This window comes from Carettochelys insculpta, chromosome 17 (genome assembly GCF_033958435.1).
Source record: "Carettochelys insculpta isolate YL-2023 chromosome 17, ASM3395843v1, whole genome shotgun sequence".
Taxonomy (NCBI): domain Eukaryota; kingdom Metazoa; phylum Chordata; order Testudines; family Carettochelyidae; genus Carettochelys; species Carettochelys insculpta.
In genome coordinates this window covers 6,601,094-6,623,366 of record NC_134153.1, presented here as the reverse complement: position 1 = coordinate 6,623,366, position 22,273 = coordinate 6,601,094, and the positions used below count along the sequence as shown (strand labels likewise).

General features: G+C 44.5%; 1 protein-coding gene across 1 annotated transcript in view; it reads right to left on the bottom strand.

The window, feature by feature from the left end:
• The window catches only part of MYT1 (myelin transcription factor 1), a 67,288-nt gene that overhangs the window by 3,282 nt on the left and 41,733 nt on the right, over positions 1-22,273 (bottom strand). The window contains exons 15-18 of the mRNA XM_075011622.1: positions 19,050-19,112; positions 18,398-18,481; positions 5,365-5,586; positions 4,658-4,749 (exon numbers count right to left, since the gene is read on the bottom strand). Of these exons, the coding sequence (XP_074867723.1) occupies positions 4,658-4,749; positions 5,365-5,586; positions 18,398-18,481; positions 19,050-19,112 (461 nt within the window). The remainder of the gene's footprint in view (positions 1-4,657; positions 4,750-5,364; positions 5,587-18,397; positions 18,482-19,049; positions 19,113-22,273) is intronic.

Sequence of the window (22,273 nt, the reverse complement as noted above, 5' to 3'; positions counted from 1 at the left end):
CTTCAGCACTACTGATATATGTTCTTCTTGGTACACTGCTAGTGTAAAGTCTGAATTTGTGAGGATCTCATTTCTAGCAACAATGTGTTTCAGTAAACAAAGTAGATGGACTATAAGTCACCACCACATTTGTAGAACTGTGTAGGATTTTCTTGTATCAAAAAGAAGGAAGTACAGGCTGAACCTCTCTAGTCCTGCAACATTTATAGTCTGGCATGATTTTAATTAGCCAGATGTCCACTTATCATGGATGTGGCTAACTTTGCTGTAGCCTCGTAAAGTTTGTTTACAGCCACCAGTCCTGGCTCTTAGTGTTCTGTGCTGTTATTTAGCTGTAATATATCCCTAAATGTCTTCTAAGAGACCAGTAACCAGTGTAAGTGCTGGTAATGCTGCTGGACAATACTGACCTCCTATAGTTTGCAAATTCTCTGGTATAACACCAGGCAGGTACCAAGGGTGCTGGACTAGAGAGGTTCAACCTGTATTGTAGGATAACAATGGACTCAATCAAATAGCAAACCAATAAACCAACCACAAAAATCCTGATTTGAATTTTTTTTTTTTTGTGAGTGAGAGCCCTGAGTAACTCTGATTACTATTTTTGGTTCCCTGTGCTTTAAATATTGAGTCTGTTCTGGTATGGCTATGATCTGAAGAAGTGGGTCTGTCCCATGAAAGCTCATCACCTAATAAATTATTCTGTCAGTCTTTAAAGTGCTACTGGACTGCTTTTTTGTTTTGATAGCCCTGAGTACACGTGAGAGTGTTGGAAAGATGAGAATGAATCCATGAAAATATCTGCAAATTCTTGAAATGTTATGAATGTCGACCCTGGTGATTCTTCATCTGAAAATTCACAATGGAAGCTCATTGTTTGTCATAGGCCTTTTCTTATCTTTTAGCCAGGAGCAGCAACACCACCAATTTCACCACCTGAGCAATGAATATTCCTAGCAAACAGTTTGTTACCAGCCAACAGGCTGCAAATTATTTGCTGAAGTGCTGGGCTGTACACAATAACTAATGAATAATCTTGCAGAATCATAAAATCCTAGGACTGGAAGAGACCTCAGGAGGTCATCTAGTCCAGCCCCCTGCTTCAAGCAGGATCAACCCCCACTAAATCATCCCAGCCAGGACCTTGTCAAGCTGGGACTTAAAAACCTCAAGGGATGGAGAATCCAGCACCTCTCTAGGCAACGCATTCCAGTGCTTCACCACCCTCCTGGTGAAGTAGTTTTTCCTAATATCTAACCTACACCTCTCCCTCTTCTACTTCAGACCATTACTCCTTGTTCTGCCATCTGACACCACTGAGAACAGTTTCTCACCCTCCTCTTTAGAGCTCCCCTTCAAGAAGTTAAAGTCTGCTATTAAATCACCCCCAAGTCGTCTCTTCTGTAAACTAAACAAGCCCAAATCCCTCAGCCTCTCCTCATAGGTCTTGTGCTCCAGCCCTTTAATCATTTTTGTTGCCCTCCGCTGAACCTGCTCCAGCATATTCACATCCTTTTTATACTGGAGGGGCCTAAAACTGGACACAATATTCCACATGTGGCCTCACCAGTGCCGAATAGAGGGGAATAACTACTTCTCTAGATTGGCTCGAAATGTTCCTCCTAATGCACCCTAGAATGCCGTTAGCCTTCTTGGCTACAAGGGCACACTATTTACTCATATCCAGCTTCTCATCCACCATAACCCCAGGTCCCTTTCCGTCATACTGATGCTGAGCCAGTCGGTCCCCAGCCTATAACAATGCTTGGGATTCTTCTGCCCCCGGTGCAGGAGTCTACACTTCTCCTTGTTGAACCACATCAGATTTCTTTTAGCCCAGTCCTCCAATTTATCCGGGTCACTCTGAATTCTCTCTCTACCCTCCAACGTATCTACCTCTCCCTCGAGTTTTATGTCATCTGCAAACTTGCTGAGGGTGCAATCCAGTCCCTCATCCAGGTAATTAATAAAGATGTTGAATAACACCAGCCCCAGAACCGAGCCTTGCAGCACACCACTTGAAACTGATTGCCATCCAGCTATCAAGCCATCGACCACTACCCATTGGGCCCGATCGTCAAGCCAGCTTTCTATCCATCTTACAGTCCAAGGATCCAATCCATACTTCCTTAACTTGTGGACAAGAATGTTGGGGGAGACCGTATCGAAAGCTTTGCTGAAGTCAAGGTATATCACATCCACTGACTTCCCCAGGTCCACAGAGCCTGTTACCTTGTCAGAAAAGCTAATCAGATTGGTCAGGCAGGACTTGCCCTTGGTGAATCCATGTTGGCCACTTTTGATCACTTTCCCCTCTTCCAAGTGCTCCAAAATGGACTCCTTGAGGATCCTCTCCATTATTTTCCCAGGGATTGAGGTAAGGCTGACTGGTGTATAGTTCCCTGGATTGTCCTTCTTTGCCAATGCTTTGCTAAAAATGGAGCTAAAATTCGTAACAAATATCACCCAGTGTGAAGGCCCTCATTCAGGGGTCAGCAACCTGCGGCCCTGGAGCCGCATGCAGCTCTTTAAGGAGTCACTTGCAGCCCTGAGCGCTGCCGCTGTCTCCTCTTACGACTCCAGAGGCTGCTGCTGCTCAAACAAAAATCTAAATTCAGTTGCCTGCCGCTGAGCCGCCTGAATTTCATTTTGTTTAAGCGATGGCAGTGGGAGCCGCTCAGCAGTCGGCTGCAGCAGGGAGCCCGGAAGAGAAAGCCGGCTGGGCAGGGAGCAGCCCCATGTGGGGCAGGAGGGAGTCTAAGCCAGCTGGAGAGCTGAGGGGAGGGTGGACGAGCCTGTCCCTGCTGGAGCCAAGCAACGGTGCTGAAAAGGAGGTGGCGATGGCAGGAGGCAGTGGGGGTAGGCAGCCGTGGTTGTGGCCACAGCAGAACTGCACACGGTGAGGCAAGTGGAGCCTGTAGGTGGGGGAGAGAGGCTGGGTCTCAGAGGGGTTGAGCTTGGGGGCAGGGGAGGGAGGTTAATCCTGGGGATAGGGGGCAGATCTGGGGGCTGAGGCAGGTAAAGCCTGGAGACGGTTAACAACTTTCTAATCGGCACAAATCATAGCGTGCACCTGTCCTGTTATTAAAATCGGGGTGATAAAAAGCACCGTTTGACGTTATTTATTTAGGACTGTCTCCTATTCCCATGCATTGCAGCTCTTGCAGGATTGACCTTGTAACTGAATTTAAAAAAATGGCTCTTCTCACTATTTTGGTTGCAGACTCCTGCCATAATTGGATTGTGGGACGACTGTAAAGTAGTTGTTGCTGAGCTGTGAACAAGACATGGAAAATCTTGAAGTTATAATGGACGTTTATTAATTGTGGTAATTGGCAAAAACCTGAGTAGAACTATTTATTTAAGAAAAAAAATGTTGGAACAAGCTAAACACTCAAGTATTATGTTATGTTGCTTTTTTTTCGGTAACAAGACGTTTTATTGGTCATGATTGTTCTGGGCACATAGTGGGACCCCCGCTGTGTGAGAGCCTGTCAGCTTGAACCCCAGCTGCCCAGGACTGACAGTCCAAGCGCCAGCTGCTATCAGCTCAGATAAATGGGGTTCTGTGATACTGATGGAGAAGAAAAGTGTATGTTGCAAACCTCAAAATGTATGCAGAATTGTGGATTGTGCAAAGTAAGCTAATTCAAATCAAAACAGCAGAAGACCAATATTGTGGGCTCTGCAGCTTCCACAGTATCACAAATAAACAGGGGAATAATCTGATTAGCAGTATTTAATAGTCAGAAGGGGTTACTGCATCTATTACCTATTTCCCAAACGGGAAAGACTATTAGCCTAGACTTGAATATCTATTTTTAAATAAATATTTTATGCCAGTGACCTCTGCAGATCTGACACTGCTCTTTATGACAAATGATGGCAAAATTGGCACAAGCGCCAGTTTTGACAATAGAAGAGCATAGGTGGAGGAAAAAAATAACAGGCTAAGCATAGACAGAGCAACCCTATTCACAGCGTCGAGCATAATCTAGTCCTGAACTCGGTGCATGTACAGAGAAATGATGTAACTGACCAATTGTGGGAGGGAGAAGCTGAATGAATAGCAGGGCTATCACATTATTAAAACAAATTCATATGTTAATGATCGAAGGTTGATAATGATTAGAAAATCAAATGCATTTGACATTTTCCTCCTATTTGTTAAATAAATTATGTCTCAAAAGCTTTCTTCATACAGGCAGTGTTACTGAGTGAACCAAGACTGGCAGTGCAAATAAGTACTGCTCAAAGTGAGCAGAAGTTAGCCCCAAATAATCTTTTTTCCCCTTCTCTGCTGGTCAGTGGCTGGCCAAACAACATGAAATAAACCCTATCAAAACAGGACATGGTACTCTATACCCTTCTTTCCCTGGGGAAAAGATGACAGCAAAAACAACTGTGGAGTCATATTGGTTAAGAAGCACTACTGGCAGGTGCTCAGATAAACACCACAAGTAGTGCAAGAATCTATGTAGAACAGAATGGGATACAATTATTTCAATTATTAGTCAGGAACAATGACAGCTGGCAAAATAGCAATTTTTTGCATGAGTCCATATGATTCTAATAATAATACAATGTGGATACAATACATTAATAAGCAGTTATCAGCACATGTGCAAGACAAGGCAACCAAATTCAATATCCTTACCATCACTGGTCTTGAACTTTGTGTTGAGAATTTCATCCCCTGAGAGTTTTCCTTTCTTTCCAGCAAAAGTAGCTCTTGGACACCCTGATAAACTAAAGGCAAGTAAAAATGGGTTTCATAAACTCTCGGCATCTATTGATGTTTATGATCCCAATAAGAATTCTTACCATGTGCCTGAGTGTGTGCCAAGAGGCAATTCTTCTAACCACATTCTACACTAAATATTACAGAGGAAATTGCATTGTGAATAAACCAGTTGTCCTCCTATATGAAACATAAGGGATTTTTGTTGTACAAGGATTAGGAAAAGCTAATCCTCTAAAGGTGTGGACATGATAGATTATGGGACAACTCAGACTTAAAAAGATATTTGAAATATTAAAAATCTGCCCTGACATGCTAATTTAATTAAATTAAATGATCATTTCCCACAATTTACCCAAAGTCAGATATGCACAATTTTTCAGAGTACAATGGCTATTTGTTTTGCTGGAGAAAACCTCTTTCAAGTTTGTGAGAAACTGGGGAAAAACCAAAACCAAACACCTAAACTTTTCTACCCTACTTTGTGGCTGAAGGGCTGTATAGAGGTAGCCCATCATCTCCAGAAGGGATTGAAGAACACAAAAATACCACAGTGACCTGACAAAGTTCCTTTCCTTGCTCAGTGTCGTTGTACATAGTATTGCTGCGCACCCAGTTATTACCTTCTGTGAGTGAGGAAGCTTCCATTGGCGTGACCTGAGCCATCACAGCCCGGGGTTGGACAGGTTGGCCCCTCATTCTTCAATGACTTCCAGGAAAACGAAGAGCCATTGAGAGATCCTTCTTTCTGCCGGCGGGCTGCAAGAGGACACCCTGACGCACTGCGGTGAGAGGCATATTTGCCACTGATGTGTCCAAGCCCAACGCAGCCAGGAACTGGACACCTAATGATAATTACAAGTAGTTATAAGATGAAGAAGGAAACGAACAGGATTTTAAAGGTGCAAACCACTAATGATAACATTGATGTCAAGACAACGAGAAGTCCTGGGGCACCTTATAGACTAACAGATATTTTGGAGCATAAGCTTTATTGATTGATTGATTGATTGATTTGGAGCATAAGCTTTATACAAATAAATCCAGCAAATGCAGTATAAGTTTACAGAGTACAGTACTACTGTTGGTGGTAAATAAAGTACTCTGCATACATTTTTGTTTGTTTCTTAACATCTAATCTTGATTTTTTTTTTTTTTAGTGTGATGCATTGCTGGGTGTACCTCTCTATTATTCACAATATTTGAATATATGGCAACCTCCTGGTCCCAGGGCTGCTGGATACAGAAGAGTTTACTGTATACACACACACACACACACACACACACACACACACACACACACACAAAGTACTGTGACACTACACTTGCTCACATACATGAAGTGACGCCACAAGCACACACACTCACAGTGACAAGACCCACCCACCCACCCACCCACACACACACACACACACACACCCTCATCTCTTGCATGCATTGAGACCTTCCCCACAGGGCTGGGAGCTTAGATGCTCCCTCCATCACAATAAATATCTGTCCTCACAGCAAACAGAGCCCTCCTAGGACACATCCCTCCTCTCTGGGAACGTGCCAGGACAGCTCCTCATTCTCTAGGGACCCACACTGCATTCCGCACCTGTGTTTGTCTCGAAGAGGCCACAGCAGTATGTACCAGGGGCAGACACTTGTGTTAGCCAGTTTATTTTCATCTCTTGTTCCCTACCTCAGACCCACAGGGGCTGGGCAGGGTTAGCCACTCTACCACAAATGGCAGCCCAGCCAGATTTTTACTCCTAGCTATGCCAACTATTGCTGAGGCCCTGAGACAGTATCTCTAAGAGGTTTGAACTGCTCCATGCACTGCTAGGCTTTAATGCCCAGCCTCCAGCTACTGGGGAGGAAGGAGCAACAACCTGCTCTTGAAACACCCTAAGCAATGACCTTTCTCCTTTGGTGCATTGGCTGGTGTGAATGGTGCTGGAGCTGTGACCGTTTACTCCAGCTGAGGACCTGCCCGCTCCCGCTCAGAGCCAGTGGTGTGCCATCTCTGGATGCAAAGCATGCGTTGCATGCCCCACTATGTTTTTTGAAAGAGGTGTCCAGCCGACTGCACAGAAGGTGGTTTTCTCTTGTGCCTGAACGTGCGCTGAACAAAGCGATGTCCTCTGCACAGCATGATTTCTCAGGCACCTGCTGTGAGGGGTTGTAGTGCCTGGAAAATGCCAAGCAAGCATAGAATTCCACGCCTTACTAAAAATACCTCCGCACACCACAAGTTAGATCAGCATCTTGGCTTTGGAGCACTCCCCTTACTTGGCTGTCCTTGGCTTCAGTCATTGGAGGGGTAGCCATATTGGTTTGTATCCACAAAAACAAGAAGTCCTGTGGCACCTTATAGGCTAATAGCAACTTTGGTGCCTAAGCTTTTGTTGGCAGAATACCGCATGTGAGCACGACACTACACACGCTCACATACGTGCACAGTACTTGTGTGTGTGTGTGTGTGTGTGTGTGTGTGTGTGTGTGTGTGTGTGTGTGTGTGTGTGTGTGTGTGTGTGTGTGTGTGTGTACAGTAACCTCTTTCATATCCAGCAGCCCTGGAACTGGGAGGTTGCTGTATATTCAAATATTGTGGATAATAGAGAGGTACACCCAGAAAGGCATAACACTTAAAAAAAACAAACAAAAAAAACAAGAGTCGATAATGAGAAACAAACAAAAATGTATGCAGAGTACTTTATTTACCAACAACAGTAGTATTGTACGCTGTAAACTTACACTGCATTTGCTGTAGTTATGTGCATTTACTTTTACTATACTACTGTACGTATGGAAAAACATAACTAAAATTTACTTGTGGTTAAAATGCTGGTTATCTGAGAGTTCTGGATGATAGAATGCTGGACACATAAGAGTTTACTGTATGTGGTTTCATTGTGTGTGTGTGGTGTCACTGTGTGTGTGGGAGGGGTGTTACAGCATGTATTTGTGAATGTGTATGTGGTTTCACTCTGCGTGTGCGTGTGCGTGTGCGTGTGCGCACACACAATCTCTGTCCAGGCCTGGAATGCAGGGAAAGCCTGATGACAGAGCAGGGAGATTGGAGACAAAGCCCCCAACAATGGCTCCCCTCTCCACCCTGTGGTCTCCCTCAGCCTTGAAGGAGTCTGTCCACGTGCAGGTGGGGCCACAGCTTGTTCCTAGCCCTGACATGGGGCTGTGCCTCCCCAGCCCAGCTTGCGCAGGAGGTAGTTCAGCAAATGACAACGCAGAGGATAGCTTTCCGAAGAGAGACCAGCACAACACCCCTGCTCAGATTTGGGTCAGCTGGGGTGCAAACCGGATGGGCTGTGGCCTGCCACTGGCTATGCCCTGCTGTGCAGATGTCACTCCGTCCATTGCATCCTTGTCATGCTTCAGACTCTTCTTTGCAACCACGGGGCCTGGGGCAGACTCTGTTGGTTGAAAGGAAAGCTGAGGTTCTGTCATGGACACAAGGCTGTGGGAGCCAAGCCCTATGGTGCCCATGGCTTTAACCACACTCTGCTTAAGTTCCTTGCTGAGCTGGGGCCTCGATGCTCTTGTCATCAGACTTCACAGCTTCTGACACCTGGATGGAACCAAGGGCCTTCTTGCGATTCAGCCTCCTGCTCTCCTAACGCAGCCCCAGCACATAATTCAATAGTGCTGTAGAGGTTTTGGCAGATGTGGCTCTCTGCACAGCCACGACTCCACAGTGCAGCAGCCAACAATAAGTCATAGGCTTACATTGTCTCCTTTGGTTGCCAAGGGTAAAGAGGAAGAGGAGCAGAGAATGGGTCCAGCACAAAACATAAACAACAGAGAGCTTTGTGAGCAGAGGGAATAGATGTTAAAAACAACAAGAGAGGGAAAGGCAAAGAAACAGTGGCCTGAGGCAGTGCAATGTGTAGATTAAAAACAAAGCAGCAGCCCCCAGACAACTGTGGGCACGCAGCATCAATTCACAATGACTAGATGGCCATAAGGCCCAGGGTGTTTGGCTATCCTGTATAGAGAGGGAGACTCATCTTCAAAGGTTCTAACTTCTCCTCAGGACGTAATGAAAGTTTAAACCAGTTTCAGTGTTCCCTTTGACTGGCTGTTCTAGTTTGCTTTTAAAAATACATTCATGTTTACATGTAAATGCATCAGAAAAAGGGTCACCATTTTGGAGTATCCCCTTAATTGCAAAGGTAAAAAATTGGTCAATGCATCAGCTTAACAAACGCAAAATAGATGTTGGGCTAATTTTGGTAGGGTGGAATTGTGGAAGCCAGGTGAATTTTGCCCCGTGACCCCCTCCTTCTTTTAAAATCTAATAAATTGATTGTACGCTTTTGGGCAGATTAACCAAAAGCACCCACATTTGCTATCAGCCTAATGGAGAAAGTGTGATGATTCTTCAAAATACTTTGTTATTTATCAGGTGGGCAAGTTTTGGTTATCTGGGGAGTTGAACAGAGCAGATCTCAGGTGAGGCAGGCAGCATGACAAATTGCAGGCTGGAGATCAAATAGAGGGTGCAGGGACGGTAGATGGAAAGCACAGCTCTCAAACTCCGTTCTGTGAAGTCTTCTTTCCTATGTTTCATTTGTGATAAGTTGACAAAACAGGCAGGCAGAGTTGCAGGACACCGAATCTGATTAAAGATGCTGAGAACTCAAACTAGTGTTACAGTGGAGGCTCTACTGTTTGTTTGATAGCTGCCTGGCCCTGGCTCACACTCATGAACTGCTGTGGCCACACAAGGTCAGGTCCCTCCTGAATTTTGATCCTCTCTCTCTTGCGCCATTCATCACATTTGGGACAAACTGTCCTGCCTTGAGGAGGGGAAGAAGGCAGACTCATTAGGATGCAGCACTGGGTTGTGGTCTGGGAAGACAGGTACCTTAATGGTGAAAAAGGAAGTAAAAAAGATTTGCTGTACATATATTAACTGGCTAACTGAAAAAACCCTTAAGTAGAGAACACTAGTAATAACCTTTTCAAACTTCCAACAAAATCCAGGTCACAGCCCTGTCTTAAGACCACATGTCTTGATTGCATCAATTACTTTAAGGCTATGTCCGCATTGCAGCCATCTTTCGAAAGAAGTCCTGGAAGATCTCTTTCGAAAGAGAGCATCCACACACAAGAAAGGGGATCAAAAGAATGATCTGCTTTTTGGAAAGAGAGCGTCCACACAGCCCCTGCTCTTTTGAAAGAATGGGTCAGGAATCGAAGAATCATCTTCTCGAAACGGCAGTGGAAGAGCACTTTCAAAAGGAGTGCTGTGTTCTTTTGATTTAATTTTGAAAGAATGCTTCTTGCGTGTAGACACTCCACTGGATATTTCGAAAGAGCCCCTTCTTTCAAAAAATATTTTGAAAGAACTTGCTAGTGTAGATGTGGCCGAAGGGTATGTCTACACAGCTACGTTCTTTTGAAATAACTGCTATTTGCAAATAACGTTGCTAGAGTACACACAACGCAACTGGTATTTCCAAATAATTTTGCAATAGTGGTTGGCTTATCGAAATAGGTAAACCTCTTTCCATGAGGAATAGCATCTGTTTTGAAATAGCTATTTCAACTTAGGGGCTGTGCAGACAGGAAATAGAGCCTATTTCGAAATAAGCCATAGTGCTCCCAAAGGCTCAATTTCAAATAGGCTCTATTGTGCGTAGATGCTGCATTTTGAAATAGCTGGAGGCTATTTCAAAATGCATTTTGTGCGTAGCAGTGTTATTTCAAAATAAGCTACTTTGGAAAAATCTCTTCTGGAATAGTTTATTTCAAAATAATGCTGCTGTGCAGACATATCCTCAAGGTTGAGAAGTCTTCAAACTGCACTTTGTTTACCTATAGGTCACAGAATAATTGTCTGAACACTATGGTAGCACTAAACCAAGGCCATGGCAACTATTTTTGTGTAGCCACAGCGAATCATACCTGACATTCATGCCAGGCAATCCAGGCTTTTAACTCCCTTTGTCCAAAACAACAACAGTTGAGACAACAGTTGCAGGTAATTCTGCTAAGGGTCAAGGCAAAGGGGTGTGAATGTGCCACTGATTTGTTTAAAGCTACTTCTGGGTTGTAGAAACACAAACATCTCCCTGGAATCAGTCACTCATTCAGACCTTCATCATTCAGCCAGACTCACATAAGTAAAAGGTGTGATTTTAGGATTTTGGGACTTTCTTGTTTTATTTTTAATAGCAGCCTTTAACTTCCTGAAGGGGAGCTCTACAGAGGAGGGTGAGAAACTGTTCTCAGTGGTGTCAGATGGCAGAACAAGGAGCAATGGTCTGAAGTTGAAGAGGCAGAGGTGTAGGTTGGATATTAGGAAAAACTACTTCATCAGGAGGGTGGTGAAGCGTTGGAATGCATTGCCTAGAGAGGTGCTGGATTCTCCATCCCTCAAGATTTTTAAGTTCCAGCTTGACAAGGTCCTGGCTGGGATGACTTAGTGGGGGTTGATCCTGCTTGAAGCAGGGAGCTCGACTAGATGACCTTCTGAGGTCCCTTCCAGCCCTATGATTCTCTGATTTTGACACTTAGAATCAAAACGTTAAGGAAGACCATTAAAATGTGTATAAAAGTAACTATCGCCATTGTTTCTGGATCGTGACCCTGTGGCAATTCTGCAGGTTGTATTTCAGCAAATGTTTAAGGACAGTTTCACAGTCCTAGAGGTAAGGATTTATAATGGATGTACAGAAATAGCTTACACTCATATCTATGTGGACAAGTGCCAACCAACAAAGGAAACTCTTCTCCCTTCTTCCCCTCCAAACTCATGGGCTAATGAGATGCTAATTAAAATCAGTCACTCAGCAAAACTTGGTGCCATTTGCTACAGTTTCTGCTGTGGTCTGCTTTTGTTTAAAGATGAGAGTCAACTATAAATACAGTTAAAAAATCATTATTCAAGGGAGAATACCACACAGTAGTCCCTTGAGTTACGTGAGGGTTGCGTTCCCATTCACCCTCGTGCAACTTGAATTTTGCAGAAGTTGAGGGGTGGCTTTTTTCCCCTGGTAGAACACACATTCTGCAGCCAGGGTCGTAGCAGGAGCACCTGAAGCTCCTTTGGAAAGGTAAATCCTGGGGCTGGGAGGGCATTTGGGGACGGTTAAACCTGCCTGTGGGTTGGGGGCATGGAGTTGAGCTGGGGCTCATGGGGGAAGTGAGCTGGAGTCGCGCAGAGGGGGTTGAACTGATGCTGGAAGGGTTGAGCCAGGCTGCGGGAAGGGGTTGACCTGGGGTCGAGGTGGGGGAGATTGAACCAGGGAGCCACACATGGGGTGGTGAGCTGGGCTGCAGGGGGTTTGAACCAGGGCTGGTGGGGGTGTTGAGCCAGGGCCAGGGGGAGCAGGATTTTGAGTTGCGCTTAACTCGCGTTAATGCAAGTTAAGTGCAACTTGAAATCATGCATTTTGAGGGTTTACTGTATATAAAAAAAGTGCATAGGAAATGACACAGCTAAGTCCCTTATACTTGTCAAGAGCGTAACTAGGGATTTTAAGCATTCCTATCAAAATATCCACTGAACTGTTCCTGGAAATCACAACCTACATTTCACCAATGAAATGATTACCTCTATTATTTTTACTATGTATACAAAGAAATTGACAATGGAGGAGGGAGCTATACACCCCCCTTTTTTTTTTTCCCAAGATAATTTGAAAACCGCTGATCTTGGTTTTAATCATCTGCAAATGCAGCACAATTCACTTATAATATCCCTGCCAGCAGGAGCCTTGCTACATTCATAACAGCGTTGCTTTTATATGATCACAAGCAAATTACTGAATTCCCAGGAGTAAAAGCGTGGAGGGGAGGTGGGGAGAAAAAAGAAAGACAGACCTGCTTCCCCCTGCATTTAGTATGCAGCCTCTGTGGCCCAGCCGTTACATATTTTATACTGTTAATTTAACTTTCATTACATTTTTATTGTGAAAAAAATAAACCAGAGCCTTATTGTGCAAAACAGCTGGCTTGGACTTTTTTATTATTATTATTTAACCAAAGTGTTAGTAATGGCTGATCAATTAGGCAGCCATTCTCTGTTGTTCTCTTGCTATGCCAGGGATAGGCTGAAGGTTGAGGTGATCTGTTCAGTCACATCTGTAGTAAATTACTTGAAGGATGAGCAACAAAACAACAGGGACTAAATTACTTTCTCCTCGGTGGCAATATGCAAAACTCGGATCGGTTCCAAGTGCCTTTTGGTACGCAGATGGAGTAATGGAATTACAGCTCAGCCTCTTCCATGCAAACCGGCTGGGACCTTCCCCAGAGCGTATCTTGTTACAGAAGACAAAATGCTAACTTCCCGAGGACTAGGGTAACTCAGCGACAAAGGGATCGTTTCCTCTTATTGCTGCTTTGCCCCGACTCATCTCAGAGGGGCTCCCTGTATTCTGATTGCCAGTCCCATGTGTTAATAATGGAGGGACAGATACTGAAGCCCACACTGTGGCATAAAAGGAATGCCACTGCAGGGGCCTGGCTGAGTACTGCTCTTACTTTCCTGTGCCACATGGTTTTCAGAAGGGTTCATAATAAAATGCCTGTAGAGCATTTTGACTCTAAAGGGACAGATATTTGGGCAAAGCAAAGTTAATTTGTACTGCTACAAGTGCTGCAATCCACCTTAAAGCTGGCTCCCTGTACCTCCCTCTGCCTGGGGAGAATATACTTCAGGTACATCCTTCGCATCAAATGACAAGACTTGGTCACAGAGGAGGAGCTTTGGAAGAGAGAAGGACAAGAACCGCTTGATGTTCAAATCAAGAGGAGAAAGTGGGGATGGCTAGGCCTCACTCTCAGAAAACCATCATCCAGCACAGTCTGTCAAGCTCTCCAATAGAACCCTGCAATGCAAATGCAAAAGACGACGACTTCAGACAACATGGAGAAGAGCTACTGAGGTTGAAGGACAAGAGCTGGGGTACTCCTGGAGTCCGCTGAACGTTTTGTCCAGAGAGAGAGAGAGAGAACTGGAAGAGACTTGTAGATGACCTATGCTCCAATCAGAGTACTAGGTTTTAAGTCAAGTCAAGTCCGAAGGAATCAAACCCCTCCACTGGTCACTGGTGCAACACAGTGCAGTAATGGCTCTTGGGACCCACTGACAGCTGTCTGCTGGCCCCAACGTTTGGACAATACAAAGTCCTTTTTATACCATGGAGCTGCATGGAGCTTCTTCTCCCTGGAGTGGAGGACCCAATCTACAAAGTGCTCAGTGAAAGGCCAGTCAACAATATTGGTGGAACAGTTTCCCATCAAAAAGCACAGCTTTGGAAACCTTTTAGCTTTGACGTTTCAATAATACTTTCAAAGGAGAAAAGCCGACTGAATCATGTCAACCTTCTTGTGCTATTAACATCAAAATAGTTCATCTTGGGAATAGCACATCATTTTGTTTGAACTTTATCATTTTGATTTGGTTAGCTTTTTATAGTGTATTATCATTAAATTCAATACCGTATACAGTATGTTGTATAGTGAGATAGAACATATTCAAATTAATATTTTCATATAAAAGTCTAAACAAAATGATGCAATGTGACAAAATCTGAACAAAACATTTCAACATTACTGAAATGATGTGTTTTTAACCTCTGAAAATGAAGCTTTGACTATCTAAATGGAATGATTCAAACATCATGACAACAAAATGTTTCAATGGCCCAGAACTGATTTTTTTTGAATGTTCATTTTGTGCAATATTTTAAAATTTCCATTTTTTTTCCTAGTTCAAAACAATTTTTTCCCAAATGTCAAAATTACAGAAATTCTATAATTTCCAAACAACTATATATAAGTTTTTTCCCATATGATGTCAGAAAGTGCATGGGCCTGAGTGTTCACGTGTGAGTATCCGCACATGCTCAGAAATTACAAAATGATGCAAAGGTCCATTCAAGGACCTCTTTCTCCTTTTTACTGATATGTGATCTATTCTGTACATGTAATTGTGGTTGTATGTAAGTTTCATATGAGCAGATTGGAGCTCTCTTTAAATTTTTTCACACGTGTACTTTGCCCACAATTCTGCCTTCATATGACTTTTCGGTGTCCTCACTCCTGCAGTTTTAGCCCTATTTTAGATCTCATGGGGCCAACACAGAGAAAGGCAACATTTCCACTAACTGGAACGCATGGCGTAGCTGCCTGCCAGTTGTGCTTCCAGGGCCCCAGCTGAGACAGTCAGCACTCTGTCAGTGCAGTCTTTCAATTTGCATTCCCCTCTCTGTGCCATTGGTTAATGGAATTAGATTATGGATTTTTTCCCCCTACAAATTTAGAACGTTTATGTCAAAAAGGATTTTTCTGAAGATTTTAGATGAGGTTGCTTAATTTTTAATAACCTCCTGCTAATTATCACACAGCTCTTTTCATCAAATACGTTTCTTCTTGTGGATTGAAAACTAACAACAGAACAGATGGCTCAAATATCACTTTGTTTTTAAACATCCTTTCTATCAGTTGTTGCAGCTCTATTTACCATGGGCACCCATTGGTGAGTAACAATATGCCATTGTCCCTGCTCATGCCAGAAAACTGTCACGCTGCTTTAGGTGCATTACACATGCACATGTTTGCACCTGCGTCTGAAGAGGGGGCACAAATAACTATTTTATCCACCTGACTGAGAGCAGACGTTGCAAATACTGAGACACAGATACTCAGATGTACTCACTGGCGATACATGATGAAAGGACAAACTTTATACCCACAAAAAAACAAGCCAGAACTCAGCCCAACAGAAAATATGCCCATTGTGGGTGCTTCAATTTAGTCTAGGTTTACACTAGCCCCTGCCTTTCAAAAGGGTGATGCTAATGAGACACTTCAGGATATGCTAATTAGGTACTTACATGAATATGCAGCACCTCATTAGCATAATGTCAGCTGCGGCGATTCAAAAGTGCCGCTTTCAAATTGTGTGCTGCCTGTGTAGACAGGGGCCTTTCAAAAGGACCTCCCAGTCTTCAGAAGCCCCTTATTCCTATTTGGTTTTAGGAATAATGGGCTCTCAAATATTGGTTGTCCTTTCAAAAGGCCCCCCGCCCCCGTCTACATGAGTGGCGCATGATTTCAAAGCAGCACTTTGAAATCACTGTGGTTGCCATTATGCTAACGAGGTGTTGCATATTCATGGACTACCTTATTAGCATATCCTGAAGTGTCTTATTAGCATCCCCCTTTTGAAAGGTGGGGGCTAGTGTAGACATAGCCTTAGAGTGGAATAAATTGGTTTGGCTAAAATACAATATGGCCTACCCCCTGTGTTCAAAAATAAGGCACTTGTCCCCTCCAAACCATGAGATTGTCTTAAAAAAATTCACACTTTTTTTAAAAGAAGTGAAAAAATTGAAGTGCTTTCTAGTTTTTAGAGATATCAGGATACAACTGGCTTACGTTTTCAAACTTTTCTGTAACCACAATGGCTAGAAACTCGCTTTTAAAAAAGCTGAAGACAGATTGTCTCAATCAAATAAATTTAGGATTTGTGTCTAAAAAACCACCCTCCAAGGGTATGTCTACACAGCAAAGTTATTCCGGAATAGCTTATTCTGGAGTTACTCCAAAATAAGCTGTTACAGAATAATGCGTATACGCTACAGGGAAGCTCTAGAATAAGCAAACCTTATTCTGAAATAGTGTATCTACACACCACAGAGCCTATTTTAAAATAAAGCCATTGGATGTACTATGTGTTATTTTGAAATAGGCTCTATTCTCTGTCTTCACAGCGCCTATTTCCAAATACCTATTTTGAAATAGGTGCTATTCTTCGTACAAGGAGGGTTACCGATTTTGAAATAAGCCAACCACTATTTCAAAATTATTTCAAGACATCAGTTGCATTGTGTAGATGCTCACAAAGTTATTTTGAAATAACGAATGTTATTTCAAAATAACTTTGTTGTATAGAAATACCCCAAGTATCAACACAATTGGCAACACATGACTTTTCCAGAAAACCTGTTTGGAGGTTTGAAAAGATTTGTTCATCATCATATGCCTCATTATTATTTTCACTTGCCTCTGCATTTGCTGGTTCCTGCAGAAGGACTGCAGGGTTCTGAAACAACTGTTTTTTGTGGCTGTTCTGGCACAGAGATGCAAGATTTCTCTCTGAAGGTATCTGACTCTTGTCACATGAGAGTGGTATAACTTTCTGTAACCCATATCAGGTGACTGAGGTTTGGAAATAAACCTCAGTTTTACCACTACTCCTGTGTGTCACAGATTTCTTACAAACCAGTACAAGTACTTCACAGTCAAGGAGATTTTCCAAAGTGGCCGAAGGGATTTTAAATCTCCATTTCTTGATCCTCTCTATGCTTTGAAAATCTCAGACGGACTCTAGGGCAGTGCTGCTCAATTCACAGCCTGTGGGCTGGCCCAGCCAGTGCTAGCTAACATGCAGAACAACATGACACCCTAAGGGCCATACAGGTAGTGCATATATCATGTGGATGCAGCCTACATAACACATAGAGAGCTACACATGCAGCCCACAATGCTAAAACTGGTTGAGAACCATTGCTCTAGGTTCTAGCTCCCCTTTTTAAGTGCACGGGAAGGGGCAGAGGTGACATGTGGGGCTGCACAGCGGGTCACATGCACCCCCCAGTGCAGAACCCTCTCACGCTCAGCCTCAGTGATGTGCTGCTTCCTGCGAGTGTGGAACAGTCGTCCCCCAACCCCCAGAGCAGTGTGGCCTGAGAGCAGATCGATTTTCCTGGCTCGTGCTACACTCAGGCCACACTGTTCCAGTCGGGGGTGGGGAATGACACAATGACTGTCCTGCAGTCACTGGAAACAGTGCAGTGCTTCCACAGGAAGAGGCAGGGGTGGGCAGAGGAAGGGTGGGGTGGCATGGGCAGAGCAGGGGTAGGAAGGGCAGGGGTATACGCAGATCAGGGGCAGGAAGAGGGCATGGCAGGGGTACATGGCCAGTGCCGTCCCCCCTCTGCCCCCCCGGAATTCCTGCATCAGTCACCTCTGGGAGGTGGTGGTGGTGGGGATTTGTTCTTTGTGCGTACATCATGCACACAAAATAGTCAAACTAACTTAAGCCCTGTTAAATGCTATCATGGGCCCGATCCTGTAAGGTTCTGCCTGCCTTCAATTCCCACTGTCATTAACAGGAGTTGAGGAAACTCAGCATCGCCAGTGGATTGCTCCATACCAGGCTGGAAGCCTAGACAGAACCTCTGTCTGGTCAGTGATAACAGGCATTTCCCCCAACATATTAAAAGAACTGGGGGGGAGGAAATTCATAAATTAAGCTGGTGAAAAATCTACATTTCCAATTTGGGAAGTAAGCGGGGAAATCTGACCACAAATTAACCCCTCCTCCCCCGTTTGTTTTTGTCAGCTCTAAAACTAGCAACAATTCCTCACATTTCAAGACCCTCTTGGATCACAGGGAAGAATAAATGGGAAAAAATGGAAAAAAAGTTTGACAATTTCTACCCTCCTCCCAGTTACCTCTTCAAATTAAGGTACTGAGCCTGCAAAGACTTATGCGCATGCTGAACATTGCATCAGGCATGGTGAGAATTAGCACTGACAACAGTGGATGGTGTAAATCTATGGATGAATTATAGATATTGATCAGTTTCCAGATCCTGAAAGGATCTGCTCAGAAACTGCTTCTGGACTTACTTCATCAGCTCCGGGTCTTCTTTGTCATCTTTTGTGGGGGCTATCTTGATACCACTTTTCTTGGCACGGGGGCAGCCTGACAGACTATGTTTAAAAAGAGAAGAAAGACCCATCTCATTGGCAGAATTATCGCTTCTAATATTCCCCTATCTGACTCATCTTTCCCTTGAATTTACTGTAGTGTTTTGATCTCGCTCATCTCAGAGCCTCCCATCAAGAGGAGAAGTGAGGAGGAGAAAAAAACCCACACCTTTTGAGGCAGAGGGATAGTAATTAATGGTGTCTAGATAAGAAGATATCTGCTAACAGACTGCAATGTTTAATGGAATTGTTGAAACAGAAGGCTCAGATCTCTTCTATTAATGTTCTAAAGTCATAATAGAAGTCATAAATAGGCAGCATTATTAACAGGAACATTGCATCAGCCAAAATCTGACCCTTTGTCTTTTATTCTGCTGAAGAGAGCTTCTAATCAAATTCTGGAAACATCAAAAAAAAAAAAAGAGTCAGATTAAAGACATGAAAATAGGCTTCAGTTGTCAGGAGCATTAATGTTTTATTCAGAACTCTACAACCCTGCCCATTGCAGAGGGGAAAAAAGGGTGGAGGGGAGGAGGGCTATGGAACAAAATAATTTTAGTGAAAACCTTACCTCCTATGTGATGCATAATTTCCTGTTATGTGACCAGAACCATCACATCCAGGAGTTGGGCACCTGAGGAAGAATGGGAACCACTGATTAGCAAGGAGTTGGGGCTGGCAGACTGATTGACTGGCATGTTTGAATAGCTCAGTTTAAAGGAAGAGTCGGAGAGCATCAAAGTGGACACATCTACCTCCTTCCTTCCCTGCAGCACCCCACCCCCCATAGAGTTCACAAGAATGCCCACCCCATATTGTTGAACCCCCAAACCCAAACAGCAACCATTTGGAAACCGGTAGATTGTGCTGTAGGATTTAAACAAAAACAAAGATGAAGGTTCAGAGCTATTGGATGATTGGGATTGGTGGGTGGAACCCCAAACAATAAAAGACCTGTCTCTGTAGCCATGGTAATGGAATCCTGCCATCAACTGAGTGAAGGGCAGGGAACAAAAAGTGAACAGGGCTCCAGAAGCTCATCAAAGGTGAATCTGAAGGTGAGCAGAGAGCCTTGGACAATGCATACTGCTCCAAGAAAGAACTTAAGGTGGTGATGGGCAAACTAGGCTAGGGAGTGGCCCACACGAATGGCCTTCCTTCATCTCAGTGGGCTGCAAGATTGCCATAACCAAGACAGTTTCCCTGGAAAGGATAGTTCTGCTAACTGCGCAGGCTTGCCTACAATGTGAGGGGAACAGGGAGAATGCCAGTTGAGCCATAGCAGTGCTTTGATTGGCTGCAAAGGGAGCGCATGGCTCTCACAGTCAATGTTGTGTGCAGCCAGCATGCACCTCACTTCATCTGCCCTGGCTTTATGCGTGCGTCACTTTAGTAATACCAGTAGGGCATGGCAGAGAAGCAGGAACGGAGACTATAGACGGAAATCAGCAGAATCTGGCAACCTTGCACATTGCAAAATGTCTCTCAGGCTACACATAGGACCCTGACAGGGCCATTGGTTGCCCACCACTGACCAAAGAGTCGGTGGATACCTCCCAGTGTAACACTTCAAGCCCAAGGGACTAGAAACAAGTCTCAAAGATACACACAGTTTCCCCATTAAGCAGCCCTCTGCCTAGAATGATGCACGGCAAGGCTATGAGGTCTTAGCTCTGGACTGTAAGAAGTCATTGAGGGGGACCCTAAATACACTCATGGCCTATCCCTGGAGTGAGGTATGGGCCCTAGAGCCCAGAAAACTGTTGATTTCATTGGACCACAGTTGATAACATGGTTCAAAATGAGGGGAGTGGACGGGGACTCTTTGTACAGAGCCCCAGACAGTGCCCAGTGCTCAGCAAAAGGAGTCCAAGGAGTCAGTGGATGCCACTCAGAGGACACAAAAAGATGAGAGATTGGCAGCTGACAGAACAGGTAAAGTGAGGACTGCAATTGCGCAAATTCTCATTATTTTAATCTGTCTTTTAAATTTGTTTCTAAACCTTCGTCTGTCCTCATCACAATAGAACCTGAGCACCTCACAAATGCCGGTGCATTTAGCATCACAGTGTCACCATGAGGCAGGGAAGTATTATTGTCCCTGTCCTACAAAACGGGAATCGACACACAGAGAAGTCAAGCCCTTTGCCCCTGGCTAGTCTGCAGAAGAATCAGGTATCCAGAGCTTCTAAATCCCAGTCACACAACAACCACAAGACCATCTGATTGTTACTGTGTTGTATCCCTGGACTGACTGGCCCTGGGCAGCTGAGAGCCTGTGCGGGCCTCTGGTCCAAGTTGGAGGTGGTACCATACTCCCAGAAGGGGTGGGGCCTCCGGTAGAGGAGGTGGGATTGGGGGAGCCAGACCACACAGTCCTCCAAAGCATGGCAAGGCCCCCCCGCTCTCCAAGTCTTCACAGCCACCCAGAGAGCACAGCCGGGCACTCTGGCAGTGATTTAACAGGCCCAGGGCTCCAGCCACTGCTTCAGTAGCAGTGGTGGTAGCAGCTGTGAGGCCCAGTCCTCTTTAAATTGCCGGACCCCCATTCCCCCAACTCACTGGCAGGCCCGGACAAGACCTAATCTACAGGTAAACAGCTTGTGCAGCGTCCATGCTCATTCAGCTCTCTTTTTTCCTGCTAATACTGCCAGTCAGGGTCCCATGTGCATTTGCCTGTGAGACCTTACTCAGTAGGAGCTGGCACGAAGACCACCATGGCTACAGCTACACTGGAGAGTTTACAGCATCACAACTTCCCCGACGCAGTTGCACCATTGCCGTGCTGCTAGTGCGGATGCTCCGAGCCAGTGTTCCTCAAACTTTGTTTTCCACAGACCACTTGAAAATTGCTGAGGTTCTTGTCAGGCCACTCACTGATCTTTCCCAATGGTGTGTGTACTGCTAGCTCACTATTGTAAAGTGATTTGGATAAAAACATGACATTCAAAAATATTGATAACAACATACATGTTTTGTTCTAGAAAACAAAATACGCAGCTCATGTTTTAATATCAGTTGAGAACTCTACCTCCAGCACAGCAGCTGCAGAGCGGAGGCTGGGAAGGAGGGCCATCTCTCCTCAACAGTTGCAGCCCTGGCGCTGAGGGAAGCCGCCTTTTTCTTGGACTACCACAGCACTGCTTGTCCCAAATTCTCCCCACCTTCTCTTCTCATCCCCCTGCCTTCCCACCTACCTCCTATTTTCCCCACCTCACTGCACTGCTCCCTCCCACTTTCCCTCTCCAAGGCCACCACCTCACCTTACAGGTGAGCATTCAGGCACCTAATTACTGGTCATGCTTGCAAGCCACTGATTAGGTGGACAGCCTTTCATTCTCTCATACGTGGCTGCCCAGGTGCACACAGAAGGAACTATCGACAGACCACCTAAATGGAGCTCACAGACCACTGGTCGTCTACAGACCACAGTTTGAAAAACCTCTGCTTTAAGACAACAGGAGAGAGCTCTTGGTCGACTTAATTAATCCCTCCTGAGCAAGCACAGGAGCTATGTCAGCAGGACACAGCATTGTCCACACTGGTGCTTAGGTCTGTATCAGTTATGTCACCTGGGGTGCGTCTACACTTGCATTCCTCTTTTGAAAGAAGCATGCAAATGAGGAAAATAAAAAATGAAATGATGTGCATATTTGCATATTCAGCATCTCATTTGCATATTCTTATTTTGAAAGAGCTTCTTTCGAAAGAAGAAAATCAGTGTAGATAATGCTCTTTCAAAAGCAAACCCCATCTTCGAAAGAATCCTTGTTCCCTTTATTTCATGGGAACGAT